At 31.8% G+C, this 26,139-nt stretch overlaps 1 protein-coding gene across 1 annotated transcript in view; it reads right to left on the bottom strand.

Moving 5' to 3' along the window:
• Positions 1-6,694: 6,694 nt before the first annotated feature.
• Bili (FERM domain-containing protein 8 Bili) overlaps positions 6,695-26,139 on the bottom strand; it is a 133,122-nt gene continuing 113,677 nt past the window's right edge. The window contains exon 10 of the mRNA XM_065514998.1: positions 6,695-6,886. Coding sequence (XP_065371070.1) covers positions 6,759-6,886 — 128 coding nt within the window. The 3' untranslated portion in view covers positions 6,695-6,758. The remainder of the gene's footprint in view (positions 6,887-26,139) is intronic.

Here is a 26,139-nt window from a genome sequence, read left to right as displayed (position 1 = left end):
TAAGTAAGTATCTATGTATGTAAGTTTTATTTTCGAGATGCGCTGTAATTAATTCAAAGTTGGTATTTGGCTAAACTATGAAATCACTTAGTGGTGGTATGAGATACGATATTTTATTGTGTTTTATTTTCATTTATTCAATTTGATTTAATTTTCTAAATTACTTACAACTGATTTATTTTTTATATTTACATTATTTGTTTTGTTTTTACACGAAATAAACTGAATTTTTAATTATTGTTCAGTCGGAAGATAAAATATTCAAAGATAATATTTAAATTTTGTTAGTTCATTTCCTTTTAGGTTTATGTATTTGTTGTTGTCTCCTATTACATATAAAATAAGTTTTTTAAACAAATATTAGCGTACAATAAATAAGATATTTTGAACACTTTATGGGCAATTTAATACTTAATTTTCGAATTTGGAGAAATAAATGACAATTAAATTAATAAAATAATAATATATAGTCGTATTAATGATACTTTTCTTATTTCTTACTAACATAATATTGATTATAATACAAAATGGATTACTGAAAGTACAGGTGCATTACATATCTACTGACATGTATACTGGAGCTGCCTCTTAATAATTATATTTCTTTTATTATTTAGCATCTAGATTCTAGAACTATTTAACATCAAGTCATACGGATAATGACAGATGATTTTTACAAACATATTTGCGACTAAAATAATATTTTTTTTTAAATAAAATATATAAAATAATAAATAAAATATTACTACGTTTATACGCACGGCTTATTCGCAAATAAAAATATTGCAATTAGAAAAAAATATTGCATAAACAGTGAATTAATTTTTTATTTGCGAACAGCTAACTCACGAAAACAATTCCTGATTAACGACACTATTTGCAAATAAGATATTAAGCATTGGCATATGTTTTAACGCTTTTAGTTTATTAAGACGTTTTTTCAATATTTCATTGCGTTTTTGAATTAATTGGATTGCAAGACGGACAAGAATTTTTGATTCTATAATTTTTACATTTAAAAAAATAAAAATGTATCATATTTTATTCAATAAAAGAGCTACCAAATAATTACATTTTACCATCCGGCATCTCATAAAAACAAGAATTTTCCGTAACTAATGTGAAATATAAACAGTGAGTTAGTTAATTGCAAATAATTTTTATTTGCGAATAGGCTACGTATAAACGTAGTATATGCCAACTTAGCACATATGTATCTTACTCAAATATTTGTTTGCAAAATCAATGTTTACAAACATGTGAGATTTTAATACTTTAAATTGATTTCCGTATGAATTTCCATCTTCCGATGGGAATTACGTAGTTTTAGATACCAAAGACATTTTTTTTAAGAGCGGTCTAATTTGTATAAAACATACATTACATCATTTACATATAGGGTGTGTTCGTAAATTCAGTATGATTGCATCACTGCAGCAAATTAAAAGTTTAGCGTTCGAAAAAGCATATTTGCGATTATTGCTTTACTTTAAACGTTTTTTAATGCAAATTGTTGGCAGTGATGCCCCAAATTTCTGCAACCAATGCATCATTAAGTTATATGTTGTAAAAGTTTGCAGGTCGTGGCATCAGTGATGCACAAATTTACTGCATTTACGAACACACCCATACTCATCCATACATATGCAGCGTTACCGTTGTGCGAAAAAAGTGCAAAATTTTGGGGCTTTCGATATTTTTTTTTATAAAATGCAAAAAATAATGACCAGACAGAAAAAAGGGATTTCCGCAAATCCAATTTTTGAATTAACATAATTAAACATGTTTTCTATATACAGTGGTGGCCAGCTATTTAAATACTTACATTTTTTTCATCAACTGAATTTTAAGTGGGATAGAGCCAAAACAAAAGGACCCAAGGGTGCGAAATTTATTATTAATATTTCTAGTTTCTCAAAAATGTTTGGAAAAATCAGTACAACATATATGGATAAAGATATGTGGAAATACGTTGACCCACCTCAGCGAACATCAGCTGTTAATAACATGATATGACCGAAACTAATGAATCTAAAAATACGAAATTTGGTCTTAATATTTTGTAATAACAAAAATATAATGATGTTGGTCAAGTTGTAGAATATGTATGAATTGGCACAGTTGAATAAAACAGTCCTATGCATACATATTTGTGGAAATATTTGAAAAATTAATTGAGAATCACATGGAATTTGGCAAACAATTTTGTTCTTAATTAGCTGGCCACCACTGTATATTGCAGTTATATCCGTACAGACACCATTTAGCAAAAATAAAATTCATTAAGGTTGCAGTTTAGGTTAAGACTTGAATACTTATTGTAAAAATATATAAAAAAATATAAAAAAAGGTAGCAGAAAAATAGCATATTTTACTACATTGTTATCCTTTTAATCAGTGTTGCCATTTTAGAAATGAAGAAAAGCGTCAAGTGTATATTAAAAACGGGTAAAAAAAATTACAAAAAAAAGAGTAAAAAGCGCCTAGAGAAAAAATGGAAAATTTTAACAAAAAAAACTGAAAATTTATTTTTTCGCTTTGCAAATAACACATTCAAAACATGTAAAAACGGTAATAAAATTGGCACTCAAAACAATGATAAAAAGCAAAAAACTTTAAATATAAAAAGCAGGTTTAACACGAAGCCTGGTTAAGCGTTAACAAGCAGTTATACTGTCGGTTAAAATTATTTTTGTATGAAAACTGTCAGTATAACTATTAGTTAACACATAACCAGACTTCGTGTTACTGGGGGTTAGGAGTAAACAAAACCTTAAAATAAAATAACAATTCAATAAAAAACAAATTAAGGATAACTTTTTATAGAACAATTTTATTTTCAAATACATCTTTTTAATAAACATCATCACCGGGCCACAAAACGATTTTAATGAAATACTCAGGGGGCAAATTGTCCCACGCATAATCGAAATAAATTTCGAACGCAAACATTATAATATTCTATACAATTTATTCGATATCAATTATGAGAAAACCAAAAATTAAAAAACGCACGTTCGAATAAGTATTCGATCGTGTTCGACTGCGATAATTAGCCCCCAGGTCTTTTATAAGTTTGATTTGTTACAAAATCACATGGTTTTAACAAAAAGCACCAAAAGCGCCACAAAATATGGAAAAAGCGTCAAAAATACCCTTTTTTAAAAAAGGGTATTTGGAAAAAATAAAAGGGTAACGAGACCTAAAAAGCGTCATAAAATACTCGAAAAGCGTAATAAAATACCCGAAAAGCGTCAAAATGGCAACACTTAATATACAAATTTTTAAATTTTATTATTAGTTTTTATTGATTCTGAATAATGAACTACATATATTTCATAATAAAATATATATGATAAATTTTATTGTTGGAATTCTAAATTCAGCTGTATTGCATAATAAACTAATCATTTGATAAACGACAGCGTATAAAACAGTTTTTTAGAGCATACATATTCCGGTTTCCCTACTTATTACCCTTTATTAAAATTTCGAAGTTTGACTTTTCTAATACATAAGCACATATTATTGTGAATGCTACTTTGTATGCCCTTCTGGTCAATGAAAAAATACAGTCTATTGACGCTTCTAGAAAAAACATGTACCGATACAAAACATTATTTTCAGGTGGCAATACCTCTCAAAATATATGTGATAGTTGGGAGCCTTGCCTTCAAGTGACAACATGTTTACATAAATCAACTGTTTAATGTGGCCATCGACATCCGGAAACCTTTGAAAAATTCATTATCCTGCATGTCTGCCAGGTAGTTATGCCTGGCATGATAAACTCTTTCAGAATTCACTTGGAACTCATGTTCTTCGAGTTTATCCTTCATCAAATTAATGCTAATTCCTATATTAAACTTTTTTTTATAAAATCTAATTCGTTTACAAAAATACAGCTGATTGAATTTATCCGTACGATAAATAATTGGCAGGTGAGGTCGGGTTAGCTTTGCGACAGAATTGAATCAAATGAGACATTGAGGAACCCAAATTTCTTTAATCTGCAGTTTTTCGTTGGGAAAAAAGATAATCACCTAATGAGAAAACGGCCCTAAGAGAGTTGTTTCAAACCATTTATATAGTGCTTTTGCATTAGTGTTTATTGTTGGTGTTTGTCTAAGCTATGATGTTTTTACAAGTAAAGTTTTAGTGTCCGATTTTCTAATTAGCTCTAGTCTTACTTCTATAAGTAGTATATTTAGTATTCCTAATGCGAACAATAAATTTCAGTGAATTTAAATTGGGAATTTAGAACATTAAAATTAAATTTTGTACTTTGATCATAATATGATTAATTTGTATGCCGTAATTTCAATTCATTCAGTTTCACATAATTCATTCAGTTTCTTGATGTTGTTGTGGATATTTTATTTTTTACCCAAAAGAGCACACAAATTAAATGCCTCTTTTTGCCTACCAATGATTATAACAAATTCCCATGTGACTTTTCGACAAGCGTTTTGAAGAGGTATTTTTACCTCTTTACTGCTGACCAGGATATATTAATCGGTCGGTTGCTCGCTTGGTACTAATCACTGTAAGGAAAAAATACAACTGACTATACATTTGCAATTACAATTATATAACTGTACAATTTTTTTCTGTACAAAATATTAATTAATAAAAAATATAATTAATAAAAAAATATTTTGCAAAATGAAAGAAATTATTTTTTAACTGGACAAATTGTGTTTTAGCTGGAAACTGGACAAGACACAAAAAAACTGGACAATCCAGGCCATTCCAGGCCGTCTGGCAACCCTAGATATAACTATTGACAATTTGAAAATATGCAAATTGGCATAGCATAGTCGTAGAGCATTAAAAAATATAAAAAAAAACACGGTATTATTTTTTCACGGTTGTTAAAAAAGTTCACGCACCAAACGCAATAAAGTTTTTCATGAAATATTTTCAATTATTTTGAAATACAATATATGTACATATTTTATTTTAATAATAACTGCGAACATACTTCAAAAGATAATTTTTAAATAAAGGAAGTATCCCTCACACTTGCAAACAAAAATTATGAAATTATTTATATAATTTTTCAGAGAAAAAAGAGTTTGGTTTATTTTAGAAATTGGTGTTGGGGCGTGATTTTTTTGATTCCAAATGACCTAAAAAAATGATTTTCATTACTTATACAACATTGGCCATCACGTGGTGGTATGCCAAAAATTTCGCCAAAATTAGTTATATGCCTAATGTGCCTAATGTATGTATGTATGTATGTATGTATGTATGTATGTATGTATGTATGTATGTATGTATGTATGTATGTATGTATGTATGTATGTATGTATGTATGTATGTATGTATGTATGTATGTATGTATGTATGTATGTATGTATGTATGTATGTATGTATGTATGTATGTATGTATGTATGTATGTATGTATGTATGTATGTATGTATGTATGTATGTATGTATGTATGTATGTATGTATGTATGTATGTATGTATGTATGTATGTATGTATGTATGTATGTATGTATGTATGTATGTATGTATGTATGTATGTATGTATGTATGTATGTATGTATGTATGTATGTATGTATGTATGTATGTATGTATGTATGTATGTATGTATGTATGTATGTATGTATGTATGTATGTATGTATGTATGTATGTATGTATGTATGTATGTATGTATGTATGTATGTATGTATGTATGTATGTATGTATGTATGTATGTATGTATGTATGTATGTATGTATGTATGTATGTATGTATGTATGTATGTATGTATGTATGTATGTATGTATGTATGTATGTATGTATGTATGTATGTGGAAAGTAAAAACAACATTTTAAAAATTTGTTTTATATACAAAATTTTCAAATTATGAAATTTGGTGACGTGATTTACAAAATTAGGGCATAAATTTTATTTTAACCTATATAAACAAAAAGATTTTCAGTGAGTTCTACATTTTTTACCCTCTTCTTCGGCTCTTTTTGAAATTTCACAATGGTAACGCTGTTTTTTTATAGAAAATGCAATTAGAAAAGTTGAATTAAGAATAACTTTAAAATAAACTGAAAAACAAATTAATTTGTAAATATGATTCTTATGTGAAATAAGTCGGTTTTCACAAACTATTGTTTAATTCACAACAATCTGTATCATGTATCTTGTATTGTATGTACTTTTTGTTTATTTGTTTGTTTGTCGAATATCAAAACATCAAAAACCAAATAAAAAAATAAAAGCTGTATTCAGAAGGTGGTTTTCTGGAAATAAAATGAAAAATAGAATAGATAAGTAAATTAATTTTTTTTAGCGAAAACAATAATTTCGACATTGTGCTAAAAACATATAAAACTATTGTATTTTAATACAATAATACACTCGATACAATGATACAAGGGATTTGTGAATTGAACAAATAAAAACAAATACAAGGCAGTAATCAAAAATATACACATTTTGTTTGAAACTCGTACACCGCAGTTCAAACACCCTGTTTACTGATTAATAAAGACACATGCTAAAACTTTCCTTAATCCGAAATGTTTGAATGAATAATTGGGACTAACTTGTATGTATACATATACATATATTTTGATGAACAGATCAAAATATTTAAAAGTAACATGTTGTATTTTGATCCATTCAGGGATAGAGGATGCACATGCCATTCCAGTGACAGAGATTTAATTATTTTTCAAGTAAATCTGATTTACATTGAGTTCTATATTATATATTACAAGAATCGAAAATCAAAAATAAAACAATTGTTAATAGCTTATTGATAATGATCCCATTTGTCCAATGCATCGTCCTTCTTCGTCAAACGTGGCTAATGTTAGACGTGACAGCTTATTACACAGCACTCCATTTCCGTTATTTTGTATTGGATTCGGTTCTGCAAAAAAAATATTGTAATTAATAAAATTAATAAATTACAATATACAATTAATTCAAGCAAAACAAAAATCGGAATATTTAAGAAACATTTGATTATGTTTTGTTGAGATCAAATAGTTATAAAATATATATTTAACGTGACACTAGAATTTCTATCTCGCTTTGAAAAGAAAAAAATATGTTTTTCGATGAAGAGCGTATGAAATATTTAAAAACGACCACTAATTCAATAAAATAGTTCTATGACATTATTCACAATGTAGAGTACTTTCTTTAGTAAAGTATTAAAAGAGCAGTTTAGTTGAAACGAAAAACAAGATACATTAGAACTACTTTTTTACTTCTTTACACTTTTTCAACTTTTATGAGGTAATTTTGAATTTGATATTTCATGATATTTGATAGTTGATATTTTTGTTATGGAAATGAATTCAATTTTATTTTCAAATATATTTTATAGAAAAAAAAATAACACAAAGTTCTAAAGAAAGAACCTAAAAAGTGCATTACAAATGCATAACATGCTTACGTTCCCAATTTATAAAATTATGTGACACTTTATTGCTCATTTACACTATTACCAGCACAAAAGCTCTACGTCATGAATACCGCTAATATTTAATTTTATAGTAACAAATGATCTCCAAATATTTAAAACAACTTTTTTTGGTTTTATGTTAGTAGAATTGAATTGTAATGTAGTGTTCTTCTTTTTTTAAACAAAAATTACACAATTTTATAAAATAATTCAAAAAAAATTCCAAAAAACCCCAAACCCTAGTTGAGATACATGTTATAATGAAATAATAAATGTGTTAAGTAGATATCTTGAACGTACATTATTTGAATTAGAGTTTTTTTTATATTTTTTACTTAATCTGAAAAATGATTTTCAATCCGTCAATTAAAAAAAATTAATTTATAGTCTTAGAACTAGAGTTACCTGAACATTAATTTCGATTTCTTAATTTCAATACATACATATATTTCTTCTCAATATAAATACACAGTGTATGTTAGATTTTTGATATTGTTACGAAATTGCATTTACGATTTGAATTTACCGGCCTGTAACGGCTGCTTGTAAAATTATCATGTTTATAAACTTCTACTTATCAACAATGTTGGTGACACGCTGTTATTAACATTGTGTATAAGTATAACAACATTAACTGTTAAAGCTACTAACATTAACATTAAGCTGCTAAAAGCTCTAAAAATAGATAATTCATTAAACTTCTAGAAGATGGTACTGTGTATACAAATAGTAACAGCAAGTTTCAATGATTTAATTTTTATCATAGGCGCTGTTAGAGTAAACATCAATTGTATTACCAGTATATTCGTGAGTGACTATTTAAATTATTGTGTAAATTTAAATAAATAAAGAGTTGTTAAAAATTTACTGGTCGCTTTTATTTGCAATTAAAAGGAAATAAACCACCGTTTTTAAAAGGTTAAAACGTAACACTATTTTTTAAAAATTTGGTCCACTGTCTAATAAATATATTTATTATAATTAAAATTTGAAAAACTCGATGTGACATTTTTGTATTTAATGATAAACTTTGCCTGAAGTAGGATGCACGTTTATAAAGAGCATAACCCCGTACGCTTCGCTACTCATATCGTAAAAAAATAAAAAAAAATATGAGTGGATTTCTGATACAACCCAACTACGTACAATAGCATGAAAATAGTATGTATATGCAAAATATTTTGAATCTCTCAATTACAGATCACTTGATAATCGAAAATAACTAACTAACTTGGTACAGAATAGGCGCGGATCTAACTCAATGGTTTGGAGGGGAAAGTGAAATATTTCCATCAACATGTGTCCTGCTCTGTATATAAAAATATTATATTTGGTTCTAAAAATATTAGTTTTGGCAAGGAAAATTTCCTTTTTTCATTCCCCGCGGATCCGCGCCTGGTGTAGTAGATACTAGGGTATTCATTCGACTAATGATCGTTCGATTAATCGAATAATTTCTTACGAATAGCTCCTTCTATAAATATACAGTGACTCACAGCTTATTTGATGCAGGTAAAATTATTTTAGAAAATCGAAAATTATTCAATGTTCATTCAATTTATCAATCAAATTTTATATCAAATGTAATGATATAATGCTGAGGAAGAAAAAATAACAAAAACCAATCTAATTGAAGAAATATTAATGAAAAAAATAATTTTCTCGTTAAAATAAACTCACAGCTTAAATGATGTAGTATATTTTATACATTCTCTGATAATGAAATAACGGTGCAAAGCATTTTTTCTGTTTAGGCGCTAAGCTAAGGTCATTTTCAAAGAATTTTTATAAAAACAAGTTGAAAAAATTTTAAATTTTATTGACGCGATTCGTCATTTTAAACAGTGCAAAATCCAACGATAAATTTTTGAAATTGTTGCAATTAGTTCCTCAACGGTCCAGCACATTATAGAAAGGTTTCGCAACGAAAATAGAATAGACGATAAGGGTAGATCTGCGTCAAATAAACTATTTAATAATGCAGATAAGAAATGGATTGTCCGTAAAGTTAAAGAAAAACCCAATTTAAGTGCTCCAAAGTTGAAAAATATTTAAGTTTGACGGGTTCTGCGCTAGGCAAATTTTGATGGAAGGACTGCCCGAAATAAGCCGTTTATAAATACTGTTAATAGAAGACGAAGAATCAAGTTTTGTCGACAACATTTGAACAAAGACATTTCATTCAGGAAGTCCGTTATTTTTGCAGATGAAAGCAAATATAACTTTTTCAGATCTTGTGTTTGGAGAAATCCATAAATAACGGTCTTCCTGAATGAAATGTCTTTGTTCAAATGTTGTCGACAAAACTCGATTCTTCGTCTTCTATTAACAGTATTTATTAGGGTATTCAATTAATCGGGTTTCTGGTTTAATCGGTTAATCGAGCAAATAATTAATCGAGGTTTAGATTTATTCGGTTAATAATCGGTTAATTTAAAATTATTAGATTAACCGAATAATTTATATTTTCATTTTAAATTGAAAATACAACAACGAATTTTGTGTACAAAAACATAAAAAACAGCAAATAAGGTATTTGAGATCATTTTTATAAACATATTGCCTATTTGCTGCAACAACGTCATAACTCAAAATCCGTGTTTTATGAACTGAGTAATACAAAATATACGCTGTTCTATAATCTTTCATATAGTTTCATCAGTTTTCAAAAAAGTCAATTCTTTTTTGTGTGTGAGAGTGTAAATGAAATCGCATGATTTGTTGAAAATTTATTTAATAAATAGTAAAATGTCATAAAATATTCAAAGACGTTTTTCTCGAAACGACTTTTTTGAATTATCAGCAAATGAGCGATGTGTGAGTTTTTTAGGGTTTTAGTGAGATCTTCTGAAATAATCATTTATAAAAATAATATAATTTAAACGATTTTTTTTTTAGATTTAATAAAACTTTTCTTGGAAAAAAAAACTCTCTCGCTGATTGTATATGTTGGAGAAATCAAAAGCATGATAAAGAATTGCGGGATTCAAACGGTCTGCTATTAGGTCGTATTGTCATAATGTCGTAAAATATTTTTTTAGTTTAAACAAATTCTTGTTGTTTTGCAAACAAAAAAAGTGTTATTTTATGACAAACTAATAAGCATAGCTCAAAAAGTCTTATTAGTTTATAACTTTTTTGTTTTAAACTCAACAAAAATTTGTTTAAACTAAAAAAATATTTTATGATATTATGACAATACGTCCTAATAGGAGACCGTTTGAATCCCCCAAATATTCCTTTTTGGATTGTTTTAGATTTTTATTATTTCAATAGTTTCGTATACATGTAAGTCAGTTGTTATACATACTCACTAATCATGTTTAAAAAAAATCTAATTTTAATTTGAAATTTGTATTTGAATTGAAACGGAAAAATAAATACAAAAAAGTGCAAAAAAAAGGAATTTCGGTTAATCGACACAAATTAATCGGTTTATTTGTTATTTGAAAATCGGCAATTTCAAATTATTCGAACAGTTAACCGTCCAAAATTAATCGGTTAACCGATTAACGGTTAATCGTGTATTATGTATTAGAATATTTTGTTTTTTTAATTGACATTTTTTCCTTAATTTTCGATAAGAAATAATTTTTTTAGTTGAGTTTTTTACTTTACTTTTGTTTTAAGTAAGTTTTTAGAAGTACAAATAAAATAAGTTTACTTAAAGTATATATCGTCGCCTTAAATGCAAACGGACGTAACTACATTTTTATTCTGTTTACAGGATACGTTATAAAATCAATAATAATAGAGCATTCTTGGCAATTGTTTAATCAATAAAAAACTCGATTTTTAATTTTTGTGTACTTACGTCCGCTTTCATTTAACGCGATTTTAAGGTCCCAATTTATTTTTTGTTATGTGACTGATGTATTGTTTTACGCGAAATAAAAAATTATTGGCCCCACAAAATCATTACGTTCTAAATTAGAACCCAGTTTTACGCGAATTTGATTTACACGCTATTTTTTTGGGCCCAACAAACCGCGTAAATGGAGGGCTACCTGTATATTGTATTTGAATTCAGTATCATGCCCAATTAGCTCAAATTTCTTAAAGCATAGCTCCAAAACGGAAACTAAAGTGTTTGCTAGTCAATTGTTTTGTAGATTGTTCGTGAGTTAATCTGATCAGAATATTTCTTATGACAATTTAAGGATGGACTTTGTTTTCGAATGTTTTTTAACATTATCAATACTTGAATTGTTAACTTTAGCTTATTTTAAAAAACCGACTTCAAAACGTCATTCTTTACTTTTTTTAAAAAAAATTTAAATTATTAAATTATAATTCGATTAATTTTAAGCGTGTGATCGAATTATTCGAACAATTTAAAATTTCTTATTCGAATTATTCGAACAAGAGAATAATTCGATTACCCTAGTAGATATCAATCTACTGATCTTATACCACCCATTTTTATACTGTATTTATTCAAATATAACTACATATTTCCTTTATATGAGAGGGGACATTCCTATTAAGCCGATTCCGTATAAATATAAGTGATACAGACAAAACTTAAAGACTATCGAAATTACAATACAGAAAAAAAAAATTATAAAAAACAATTGTTTAGAACAGCAAAAACAAGCACTTAAAATTTATTTTATTCCAATTCTTCCATATCATCAAAATTATTACAATGGGAAGATCCATGTCAAAGTCATGTCCAAGTCGGATTTACCATCGCCAATTGTAATGAAATTTACCACATACACAATAATACAATTGGTCAATTCACAAGGTCTCTTATCATGTCATATTGTCATAATGTCTTAATATTTCACAATGGTTTTTATTGTTTTTAAAGCAAAAAGTTTATCGTTAAAAGGTTATTCGGGAATACAAAATTAGTATTTTAGTAAAATTATTTTGTGCTAAATTCCCAATTTTTAATATGATAAATTCACTGAAATTTATTGTTGGGGGATAAGCTAGTTCCTATGCGCATTTCACTGGTTGCTTAGGCCAGATCATCAGGAAACCTTTTCCCAAAAGGCTTTAGAAAAACTAAAGATATTATACAAATAAAGCTATAGAGTGTTTGAGAATTACAGACACTCAATCTCGCTTTATTTGTAAAAATTTCAAAGCTTAAACAAATGTTTATTGTGTTATCGTAACCAACCAGCAGAGACCTGCGCCGAATGCCGAAGAGTTGGTTAAGCCGAGCCGCCGAGTCGTGATATATTAGGACATTATGACAATATGACTAGGGTTTTTATCCCGGGAATTCCCAGTACAAATTTCCCGGGAATTTTGCCAATTTTTCACTACCCGATTCGCGGGATTTTTAATCCGGAATCCCGGGAATTAAAAACTGACGAAAAAACATAGAAAACAAATTAGAACTATATTTTTTTTCACCAAAAAACAGTGCTTATATCTTGGCAATAATAGACCGCTTATTATTATCGATTAATTATTTGGGGTTTTTCGTATGAAAATTTAAAAAGAGAATTCAATATTTATAGAAATTATATCTTATTGAATCATTCTAATTTCTTTAACTTTCTTCTTCAAATCCATAACAAAATAGCTTCAAAAATTTATTAAATGAAAAATTTAAATTAAAATCTAGTACAAAAATGTTTAAGACAAATTTTTCAATTCATTTTGTATATGATTTGATTTAACAAAGATTTAATCATTCAAAGTTATAATAAATTCTGTTATTAATTAACTTTAAAATTAATTCAGTTTAAACAAAGGCTTTGGAATGAATCTAAAAAATTAAATATTAGGAATGGGTTTATGGAATGAAATTTTTTAATTACGGATTAAGATTTTAGTGAATTTAGCTCAAATTTTATTAATTAATTCGAAGCTCTGATATTTAATAATTATAACGCTAACCCCCATATGCATAAACAGTTTATAAATTTATCAAAGGTTTATCAAACAAAATTTCCATACAAAATTTGTTTTATAAACCTTTGATAAATTTTTAAACTGTTTATGCATATGGGGGTAAGTTTTTATATGAAATTTACAGTATCATTATATAATTCGGGAATAGCCGGGTACGCGGGAATGTAGAAAAAAATTCCCGATTCCCGGGAATCAAAAAAACGTCGGGAAAATAAAAACCCTAAATATGACTGATAACTAGGGTTTGGAGTTTCCCGGATAATTTTATTTCCCGGGAACCGGGAATGAAAAATTTCACTTCTTTTCAACTAGAAAAATAAGTAAAAATGAAAATTATTTTACAAAATTGTTTCATTTTATTAAAAGAAAATGAAAAACAATACATTACAATTCAATTCTACTAACATAAAACAAAAAAGTTGTATAAAATATTAGGTGATCATTTGTTACTATAAAATTAAATATTAGCGATATTAATGATGTAGAGCTCTTGTCCTATTAAGCTATTAAGTGTCACAAAATTTTATAAATTGTGAATGTATAATTCACTGTCGATCAATATTTTAATTGCATTTGTAATGCAGGTTTTAGTTTCATTCTTTTAATTTTTCTGTTATACATATTTTTTATTATATTTTGTTTATAAAATATATTTTAAAATAAAATTTAATTCATTTCCAAAACAAAAATTACATCATATAGTTTAAAAAGTGTAAATAAGTAAAAAAGAACTTCTAATGTGTTTTGTTTCTGGTTTCTGCTAAACTGCTCTTTTGCTACTTTGCTAGAGAAAGTACTCTACATTGTGAATACAGCTATTATTTCATATAAATAATGCTATATGTTCGTCATAGAACTATTTTTTTAAAAAATTGAGTTTTCAAAATGCATTCAGTAAGTCATTTGACGATTTCTTATATTATAGTGCATTTACACCTACGTCATAAACATGTTATAAGTTGTTAATGGTGATAAACTAGTTTGAGAAACTTGTTTATCCATACAAAACAAATACAGGTTTGTAACTAGTTTTTGCTAATGCAACTCTGTTTTTCAACATTTTTCTGGCAACGCTGGTAACATTTGACATTTGCTCAAAAATATAAAAACAGTTTTCTTTTAAAAAATAGCCAAACTGTAAGAAAAAGTTTAAAAAATTTATTAAAAAGTGTTTTTTATATAATATGGACAACGAAAATGAAAGGTATGTTTATATGTATGTGCAGCAAAGTTTTTTCTTAACAACGTCCATATTTTTATTAAATTTTTTTATCCTGAAGTCAGCTGTATTATGACTTGTCAAAAATAAACCACTTAACTGCCTAATCTGACAAATCTGACAATCTAAATTTTTTTCTCCGATTGCTCTTGCTTCAAATAGAGCTAATTGCCGCTTAAAACGACTTTCAACATTTGATTTTAAATGTTTAGGATTTTCTTTTTTAATATTGATTGAATAATCTAATTCGTTTTTAAAATTTTGCTCCATTTGTATTTCGGAAACATCATCATCATTGCTTTGAACTGATGAGGGAACATTGCGGTCAAATAGGCGTATGTGTGGACATTGTCTTTTTGTTATTAGTTATTAGGAAATTTACATAAGTCTGTTGTTATATTGTTTACTAACATTACATTTTAATACAAGAACCATTTTTTGAGAAATCGACGAATTTTTAGATAACAGCTGTTCATAAAGAGTGTTCATCATAGCAAAATGTCGGCTTAATGTATCCTTAATGGGGTTTAAAACCTCCAGTATTTTTAATTATTTTAAATTTCCCGTTTTTCCCGAGAAAAAAATTTAAATTTCACGGAAATTCCCAGCAATATTTTTACGGGAATTCCCGGACCCCAAACCCTACTGATAACATAGGGCAACAAAATCGAAAAAATTGTGGAGGCTTTTTAAACCACTACACAATTTTGATGTATTGTGGTTCCAGTAGTACAAAAATGGTAAAATTTTTAAATTCTATGGATAGATTCTTTTTAACAAACTTGTTTCTAAAATTGTGAATTTTTTTAAATATTTCTCCACATATTCTCCTTTAATCCGGTTATATATTGCGTTTTAATCGGCTCAGTAGTTTCGGAGTTATAATAACAAATTGAAGCAAAAAATATATTTTTTAAGTAAAAATTGCAAATTTTTCTGTTTTAAAAAACTCAGGAAAAATCGAAAACGGCAGAACTGGTTCAGGTTTATTACTTTGTCGCAAAGCCGCATATAATACCAACAAAATGAGATTTCGAAGATGAAAATCGATTGATTCTTTTCGAATTTATTCACAATTAAGTGAATTCGCTCATTTTCACAAAATTAAACTTTTTTGTTTGATATACATAAAATTGAGTAGTTAATGTTGCTCTTTCGATTGATTGAATGTTGAAAACATTTTCCCCATGCTATGTACAAATTTTTACATATATGTATACTGTGTTTTAACCGGATCAGTAGTTTCGGAGTTATAATAACAAATTGAAGCAAAAAATATATTTTTTATGTAAAAATATCCAATTTTTTTGTTTTAAAAAAATCATGAAAAATCGAAAACGGCAGAAATGGTTTAGATTTATTGCTTTATCGCAAAGCCACATGTAATAGGAATAAAATGAGATATAGATCATAAAAATCTATGGATTATTTTCGAATTTATTCACAATTAGGTGAATTCGCTTATTTTCATAAAATTGTGTGTGCGTAGAAGCGTGTACTTTGAGTGTACGTTTTACATGTGTTTTGTTTTTGTTAAAATTTTTGTTACAATAACAAAACACATGTAAAATTTGAAGGACAAATTTCAGAGTATATATTTCAATGTAAAAATCTAAACGGTGTTAAAAATTCAAAAAGAGAATGGTATGAGGACACCTAAACTCTCTATTATATTCGTGCAAAAAAAAATTTGATGGAGACTCGATTAGTTCAGGAGTTATAAATAATAACGTTATTAAAAGTACGTTTTTATACCCTCCACCACCATAAGTGGTGGAGGGTATAAAAACAGGTCAATCGTTGAACTGGAGAGAATAGAACATCTTTTGAATTAAAGAAATATTGTTCTGCCGTCTTTTTAGACGTTGCTCAGGCTTATGACAAGGTATGGCATAAAGGTCCAGTACATAAAATCAAATGTTTACTACCACTATGTACTCATAAATGGTTGGGTCTTATTTATCGAATAGACTTTTCAGGATTAAGTACAATGATTATGTGAAGAGAGAATACAAGATTAGAGCTGGCGTTTCACAGGGAAGTGTACTAGGACCTACGCTATATTTGATTTACACCTCCGACATGCCTGAAATGAAAACATCCACAGAGACTTAGAAGTGACATTGGTAAAGGAGGAGTTCATGAAAGTCCGTGAGAAATATATTGTGAAGCTGCGAAACCATCCCAATACGCTTGCAAGGCAACTTGTACAGACCCGAACCCGATCCAGGCTCCGTAGAGCAGATCTACCACCCCGCGAAAATGAGTGACAGTTAACCATTAAGGCTCTCTTGTTGAAGAGCAAATAGTTTTAATTTTAGTTATAAGATTTAAATACTTATTGTAAGCTCGATAACAGACAGATTCAATAAATCAATAAAGCTTTAAAAAAAAAAATGTCAACCTGTAAGAAATTTATGAGGAGTTTAGTGATTTTCGGGAGTGGACCTTGTATGGGAGCTATGGTTATATATGGACCGATATTCACATTAGTATGATTGCTGGATACAAATTACTGATCTCTGAATAATTTCATTTTGATATCGATTTGTTTTAAATATTTATTAATGTTAATATCTTTTTCGGAAATGGGCCTTATAGGGGAGCTATGACCAATTATCGGTCAATCTGCGTAAAATTTGGTACAGTGATTTATATGTAAATGCTTATTATTTGTGTCGAATTTTAGCATGATAAAGCTATTTATAAGAGATTTATGAGTACTTAACTGATTTTCGGAAGTGGACCTTATATAGGAGCTATGGTCAAATATGGACCGATGTTCACAAAATCCTGTAGTATGATTTCTAAATATAAATTACGGATGTTTATTGTTCTCCTAAGCAGTTTGGTATTGAAAATCAGCAAAATCGGTTCAGTGGAACCAGTAGTGCGATTCACAAATTTTTAACGATCCTACAATCGCAACATTAGTCGACAATTTTTGTTGTTTGCAGTAAAGATTATGTGATGCTCTAACTTATTTTAAACGATAGTAGACAACTTCATATTAGGGTTCTATAAGTCGATTGATCGAACAATCGACTTTTTTCTGAAAAAAGTCGAAAAGTCGAAATCAACTTTTTGGTCGGAAAAAAGTCGAATAGTCGATAAAAGTCGAAAATGGTCGATAAAAGTCTGAAAAAGTCGAATAGTCGATAAAAGTCGAATTTAGTCGAAAAAAGTCGAATAGTCGATAAAAGTCGACATTTTAGATTGTTCAAAAAATATTTAATTTCAACATTAAACTAAAACTATTGCAATTTGGTACACTTGGTACACTTACTGCAACCGACAGCGAATATCGTTACAAATTTTACTGAATAGCAAATTCGATAAAATTAGTGAATCCCACTACAGAGTTATGAACCAAAATGTGAGACAACCTAAAAAAAACATGATAATTTTAAAATAGTTTTTGTTATTTGTGCAAATATATTGCAGATAATGCCATCAAATTTTACATACGTTATTTTTATGTTAAAATGACTAACCATGGTAAAAATTATAGGAATCGGTCCATGATTTCTCCTAGCCCCCATACAAATTTCTTCCCTAAATATGGTTCTATGGTCTGTAAATGCCTACAAAATTGCAGTATCCACACAAAATTCAGGAAAAAAAAGTTTCGTGCTTAAAAAAATCACAACACCAAACGTTTTGGTATATATAAAGTTCACTTCCGAAAATCACTTAAATAAGCATAAATGTTAAATTAACACCTGAGGATGTTAATAGAATAATTTTATTTTTAATTATTCTATTAACATCCTCAGGACTAATATCGAATTGGGCTGCATTAGCCATTGTTGAAGCTGGCAATTCTTCTAGTTTAAACTCATTTGCCGTAGAATTGGGTTGAAATACTTCACTTAAATGTTCAGCAAATACAGAGGCTTTTTTTATAGCACTTCGTGCCCAGGTTCCGTCAGCTTTTCTTAAAGCACTTTGTGCCTCTACCCCTGCTGTGGGTAGTCACCTTGAGTCTTCGGGCACGATACAGGGGCTTAAGCATCCTAAGGATGTGATCTAAGAACTACCCTCCCCATACCTCATAGCGTCTGTCCTCTATGTTAAGAGCGGCTGTGGGGTAAATGACCATCTTCGGTCGCCTAGCGATCACGACCTCAATTGGTAGCGTCTGTTCCCTTAGTTAGGGCGGCTACCAATTTCCTCTGTCTGCATTTTTGATGTCGGTCCGGGACTGTGGTTGGGTTACCTAGGCAACATAACCGTACCATCTGGCGTCTGTTCCCTATGTTAAGGGCGGCTGGAAAGTACGATCTGGTTCTGTCAGTCCGAATGATTTTGGTAAAAAACTCAATTCCAGGATGCGTCTGACTCACATTGAGCGGCATCATGGTCTGCGTCTGACTCCTGTGGTCTTTTTTCTTACCTATGGTAGAGGTATAAACTGCCAAAACACCCACCCCCCCATGAAATGTCAAAAAATAAAGACGGCCCTATGTTCTTGGTCGAGGGTACTAAAATCTCCAAGGGTAACGTGAGTACTCAGGCGGAAGCCACAGGTCTGAGTGCCACTGGAGCTACTGTGACTGCGACGAATCAGACGAATATCCCGGGTCTGGTAGTCGGTGATGCTACTGGGATTAACGACAGACCGAACAGTTTTCTGACAAGACAGGAAAGAGTGACTTTGGACGACAGTGACGACAACCTCTCAGGTCTGAAAGGGTTAAACCTTTATGAGACTGATGAGGAGGACTTACTCATGGTGTCCTCCGAGCCGCTAAAAGCGAAGGAAGACGTACACAATCCGGAGGCCCATGACCCTGCAAAGGGAGACAAAGAACAGAAAAACAAGAAACAGGACTCAGAACAGGACGAACGGAAAAGGTTGGCGGGCTACAAACGCTCTCTCCGGTATGTCAGGACGTTGGACTCACGAGATTCCGCGTCCTTGACCACCAGGGAAAAGCGTTTACGGCGTAAACATACCTACCACATACAGAAGTATGAGGCTATGCTAAATACTACTGTTGTGGAGGTCAGGCCAGTCAAGACTACGACCGAACCAAACCAGAGCAGGCAGGTGATCACATCTAAACATGTGCCCCATGCCAGCACTGGACCGAACACGATCACCGTCTCGGAGGATCTTGACGTACGCCCACCTACATCAAAGAGGGCCACGTCGGGACCAAAGAGAGGTGATGACCAATGCGGCACGACGAAGTCTGCTAGCACAACACCCAAGGTGCTGTCCGCAATCTCCTCTACTCGAGGAACCGCGACGGTTGCCAAAGGTCCAGCTAGCAGGCCTAGTATTAAGCGGCAAAAGTCAGGTGAAACGCAGGTGTCTGAGGGTAAGCGGCTGAAACCATCAACTAGCTTATCATCAGCACCTGAGCTACAAGTAGCCATCATTGATCGTAGTCAACCTGATGGGAAAATGACTACGGACAGATGGCTGCTTCAGGAGGAGAAGATCTTGCGGGCACTAGTTGACGAACTGGCATGCAGTGAGGATGATTCCTTCACTGCATTCGACGGCGCCAAATTAAAGGTTAAAGGGTGTCAAGATCATCGGGTGTGGTAACGAGAAGGCTCTAGGCTTTCTCAGAAACTGTATCCGAGGAGTTGGCGAACTCTGGCCCAATGCAAAAATCGAAATCGTCCCACTGGATCAAGTACCTTTTCGTACGACGGTGAGAGTGTGGGTTCCTCCTCTTCTTTTGGAGGACGAAGCCACGCTAACACTTATAAAGCGTCAGAACAAGGAACTTGGCACAGAGGACTGGACGATCGAACGAGGACGCTCGAGGGACAAAGGAGAAGGCAAGGATCTCATCAAAATCGGTCCAGATTCCCTCCGACTCCTGCGTTCTTCGCAAGACGTCATTAAGTACGGGCTAAACCAACTCCGGTTGATCTTGCCCGCGGTGAAGCGCAGTTATGAACCAAAGCGGCCTGAGAGTGGTACAGATTAATCTGCACCACTCCGAAGCAGCATCGGACGATTTGCTGCGCTTCATGGAGAAGGAAGCTATCCACGTGGCCTTAATCCAAGAACCCTGGCTTGTAGCCAGTAAAGTTCGAGGCGTCCGGTCACGAAACTATGTGCTCCTTTCTCCGACCCCTGAAGGTAAAGTAAGGAGCTGTATTTTGGTCAGGAAAGACATTAAGGTTTTCCTTCTATCTAATTACAGTTCTGGTGATTTAACGGTAGTTGCACTAGAGCGACAAGGGTTACCAACCCTAATCATATCATCTGCGTACCTACCATACGAAGAAGTTAATCCGCCCTCACGTGCTGTACGCACACTTGTAGACTGGTGTAACACAAGGGGCCATGATCTCATCATAGGATGCGATGCAAATGCCCATCATACTCTGTGGGGGAGCTCGGATATAAATGACAGGGGTGAGTGTTTACTTCAATACTTTCTATCTACTAACCTAAGTGTTTGCAATAGGGGTAATAGACCAACGTTCTTCAATAGGATCAGGGAGCAGGTCATTGATATTACTTTGGTAGGGAATTCTTGATTGGAGAGTTTCACTCGAGTGCTCATTCTCCGATCACCACAGGATAGTTTTTACGATACAGCTTACACTGGATAGGGAAAAACCCTTTAGAAATCCTAGGAAAACCGACTGGGTCAAATTCAGTAATCTTAGTGACACCATACCACCTCAAGCAATGGATGGACTAAATGGTACACGGGACTTGGACGACTCGGTAGAGTTTCTATCCAGGTCATTAAGGGAAGCCTACTATGCTTCGTGTAGGGAGCGGCAGGGACCTAGGAAATTCCGGCAACCATGGTGCAATCCTAGACTAATGCAGCTAAGGAAGGAATGTAGAAAACTTTTTAATAAGGCGAAGAGGGATCAAGACTTGTTAAGCTGGGACGATTATCGTCAAAGCTTCAACACTTTCAAAAGGGAAACCAGACGGGCAAAGAAGGAATCTTGGGAGCGTTTCTGTGAGGAACTGGAGAATACCACGGAGGCATCGCGTCTACGAAAGGTACTATCCAAAGATCCTGGTACGCCTGGATTCCTGATGAAACCAGATGGTAACTTTACAGAAAGCAGTACCGAAACTTTGGAACTACTTATGGAGACACACTTTCCGGGTTGCAGGGATGATGAAAATGAGGGCTCCGCATCGGAGCACCTTGCAGCTTCTCAAATCCACATAAGTGCATTAGTTAGCTCCATTGTTAGCGTGGAGAAAATTTCGTGGGCGGTGTCATCTTTTAAGCCCTTTAAATCTCCAGGGCCAGATGGCATATTCCCAGCGTTACTCCAAAAATCGATTTTAACCATCATGCCATGGCTTATAATGATATTTAGGTACAGCCTGGAAACAGGATACATTCCTAAAGAATGGAGAGAGGTTACAGTGGTATTTATCCCCAAAGCGGGAAAGGTAAACCACAGTACCGCCAAGGACTATAGACCGATCAGTCTGTCATCGTTTTTATTGAAAACACTGGAAAGATTGGTCGATATCCATGTCAGGAACATCCTCTCCCCTGATAATTTCTGTAGGGCACAGCACGCATACCTTAAAGGGAGGTCGGTGGAGACTGCCTTGCACGACGTTGTCGGAACTATAGAGGGAACACTTGACAAAAAGGAGTATGTTATGGCATCTTTCTTGGATATAGAGGGTGCGTTTAATAATGTGAACATATCCGCAATAGTTGATGCATTGGGTGACCTAGGTGTTGATCAGCGGATAAGAAATTGGACAGAAAATATGCTTAGGAGCAGGGCCATTAACTCTAATATGGGCATTGGTAGGACAAGGAAAGTTGTGACAAGAGGCACACCACACTCTCTAGAGCTCCACGACTGGATGGTACTTTTCTGAAGTTTTCAAGCGAAGCCAAATAACTTGGCGTAATTTTGGACTCTAAGCTCTCGTGGAAACGTAATGCTGAGAGTCGAATGAAGAAGGCTTTATGTGCCTTCTATATATGTAAGAAAACCTTTGGGAAGAGATGGGGTCTTAAACCATACATTGTACACTGGATGTACACCGCGGTCATAAGACCTATTTTGACCTATGGGGCTCTTGTTTGGTGGAGATTGGTAGACACTAAGACTCACCTTTCTATTCTAAACAAGGTGCAAAGATTAGCATGTCTTGCAATTACTGGCTCTATGAATTCTACCCCTCAGGCCAGTCTAGAGACGATAACTCCCCTTAATATATATGGGGCATTTCATGTCAAGTGAACCAACTTTTGAAATCGATGTCTTCCGATCGGGATGAAATTTGCACCAAGGTTAGCTCTATTGGATAGTAACTCAGACACAATTTTTCAACAACATCGGTCGAGAACTCTCTGAGTTATAGGGGGTAAAATTTTGACAATTTGGTCAAACAGGGGTTTTTTCTTATCCATGTAACTTATTACCTATTGTTCTTAGCAAAATGTGTCCCAAATAGTATAGATAGCTATTTCTTCGATCTTTCGAAAAAAAATATTTAAAAAAAAAAATAAAAAATTTTTAATATTTTTTTTCCGAAATCAAAAACTTTTTTGACTTTTTTTTAAAATACGTCCTTTTTTTTTTTTTTTTTTTTTTCTTAAAATAAAGTTTAGATATTTTCCTTGAACACCTACTTGGTCGCTTAGTGGGATGCGAGTGGGATATCTATCAAAATAAATATTTTGTAACTCAAAACATAAAATGTTTGACTTTTTTTGCAAAATCAAAAACTTTGTTGACTTTTTTTTTTCAAAATGGACCCTTTTTTAATCTTTTTTTTTAGGTCAAACAAAAGCTTAGATATTATCCTTGAAGACCCTTTTGGTCGCTTAGTGGGATGCGAGTGGGATATCTATCAAAATAAATATTTTTTAACTCAAGACTTACAATTTTTGACTTTTTTTTTTGCAAATACGATTTTTTTTCCAAATGCGCCCTTTTTTAAAATTTTTTTTGTAGTCAAAAGAAAGCTTAGGTCCATTCCTTTAAGATATTTTTAGTCCCTTAGTGGGATGCGAGTGGGATATCTATCAAAATAAATATTTTGTAACGCAAGACATACAATTTTTTAATTTTTTTTGCAAAATCAAAATTTTTTTCCAATATGGGCCCTTTTTTAATTTTTTTTTTGCTCAAAAGAAAGCCTAGGTCCATTCCTTTAAGATATTTTTAGTCTTTTAGTGGGATGCGAGTGGGATATCTATCAAAATAAATATTTTGTAACAATTTTTTAATTTTTTTTTGCAAAATCGAAATTTTTTTCCAATATGGGACTTTTTTTTAAAAATTTTTTTTGCTCAAAAGAAAGCTTAGGTCTTTTCCTTTAAGACCTATTTTGCCACTTAGGAAGATGTGAGTAGGATATCTATTAAAATAAAAATGTTGTAACTCAAGACATTCAATTATTGACTTTTTTTTTGCAAATTCGAATTTTTTTTCAAAATGGGCCCTTTTTTAAAAATTTTTTTTTAGTCAAAAGAAAGCTTAGGTCCATTCCTTTAAGATATTTTAGGTCCCTTAGTGGGATACGAGTGGGATATCTATCAAAATAAATATTTTGTAACTCAAGATATACAATTTTTGATTTTTTGGCAAAATCAAAAACTTTTTTGACTTTTTTTTAAAATGGGCCCTTTTTGTATTTTTTTTTTTTTTGCTATAAAGAAAGCTTAGGCCTATTCCTTTAAGATGGTTTTGATCGCTTAGTGGGATGCGAGTGGGATATATATCAAAATAAATGTTTTGTAACTCAAGACATACAATTTTTGTGTTAAAACATTTATTTTGATAGATATCCCACTCGCATCTCACTAAGGGACTAAAAATATCTTAAAGGAATGGACCTAGGCTTTCTTTTGAGCAAAAAAAAAAAATTAAAAAAGGGCCCATATTGGAAAAAAATTTTGATTTTGCAAAAAAAAATTAAAAAATTGTATGTCTTGCGTTACAAAATATTTATTTTGATAGATATCCCACTCGCATCCCACTAAGGGACTAAAAATATCTTAAAGGAATGGACCTAAGCTTTCTTTTGACTACAAAAAAAATTTTAAAAAAAGGGCCCATTTGGAAAAAAAATCGTATTTGGAAAAAAAAAAGTCAAAAATTGTAAGTCTTGAGTTAAAAAATATTTATTTTGATAGATATCCCACTCGCATCCCACTAAGCGACCAAAAGGGTCTTCAAGGATAATATCTAAGCTTTTGTTTGACCTAAAAAAAAAGATTAAAAAAGGGTCCATTTTGAAAAAAAAAGTCAACAAAGTTTTTGATTTTGCAAAAAAAGTCAAAAATTTTATGTTTTGAGTTACAAAATATTTATTTTGATAGATATCCCACTCGCATCCCACTAAGCGACCAAGTAGGTGTTCAAGGAAAATATCTAAACTTTATTTTAAGAAAAAAAAAAAAAAAAAAAGGACGTATTTTAAAAAAAGTCAAAAAAGTTTTTGATTTCGGAAAAAAAATATTAAAAATTTTTTATTTTTTTTTTTAAATATTTTTTTTCGAAAGATCGAAGAAATAGCTATCTATACTATTTGGGACACATTTTGCTAAGAACAATAGGTAATAAGTTACATGGATAAGAAAAAACCCCTGTTTGACCAAATTGTCAAAATTTTACCCCCTATAACTCAGAGAGTTCTCGACCGATGTTGTTGAAAAATTGTGTCTGAGTTACTATCCAATAGAGCTAACCTTGGTGCAAATTTCATCCCGATCGGAAGACATCGATTTCAAAAGTTGGTTCACTTGACATGAAATGCCCCATATATCAAATGCATTTCAGCTAAGTCTGCTCTACGACTTAAACAGTCGAGCGGACTAAAGCATGATCGTATTGGTCATGGCACCATCCTACAAAAGATAGACAGGCCAATCATAGGGCGGGAAACGGATTACATAATACCTACACCGAATTTTGACAGAACTTTTAAGACTAGAATACCGACAAGGGATGATTGCGCCGCGAACTCTGTCCTAAGGGATGACGTGATCTCAATCTACACTGATGGTTCAAAGACAGAAAGACGCACGGGCTCGGGAATCTTTTCAGATGAACTAGACCTTCTGATGTCTATTCGATTACCCGACACCTGCACGGTTTTCCAGGCAGAGATTTATGCCATCGATACAGCCGCGAGAAGAATCCGGGAACTGAATCTCGAAAATTCGACTATACATATTTACTTGGACAGCCTTGCATCAATCAAGGCTCTTAACTCCAACGTGATCAGGTCGAAATGTCTTCTCAATTGTATCAAATCACTGGCACAACTGACACAACATCACGTCGAGTTGATATGGGTTCCAGGACACGAGGGCATCCGGGGAAAGGAAGTATCTGATGAGTGCGCAACCAACGGGTCGTCCCTGGACGTATCTCTAGCGCAAAGGGATATTCACACTCCCCTGGTGACAATATCGAAATTGATAGATGAATGGACTTTGAGTGAGACGGAACTCAGGTGGTCAAATATCATCACTTGTAGAATATCAAGAATGCTCTGGCCCAATCTGACAGAGGATAGAACTAGGACTCTTTTGTATCTTAGCAGGAATTCGATCAGGCTTCTTACGGGTATAATTACTGGGCACTGTATGATTGGACATATGTCGGAACGTATGGGTTACCCTCGTTATAG

The sequence above is a fragment of the Calliphora vicina genome, chromosome 1 (assembly GCF_958450345.1).
Source record: "Calliphora vicina chromosome 1, idCalVici1.1, whole genome shotgun sequence".
Classification (NCBI taxonomy): Eukaryota; Metazoa; Arthropoda; class Insecta; order Diptera; family Calliphoridae; genus Calliphora; species Calliphora vicina.
Note: the sequence above shows the minus strand (reverse complement) of the source record. Positions and strands in the feature narration are given on the sequence as shown.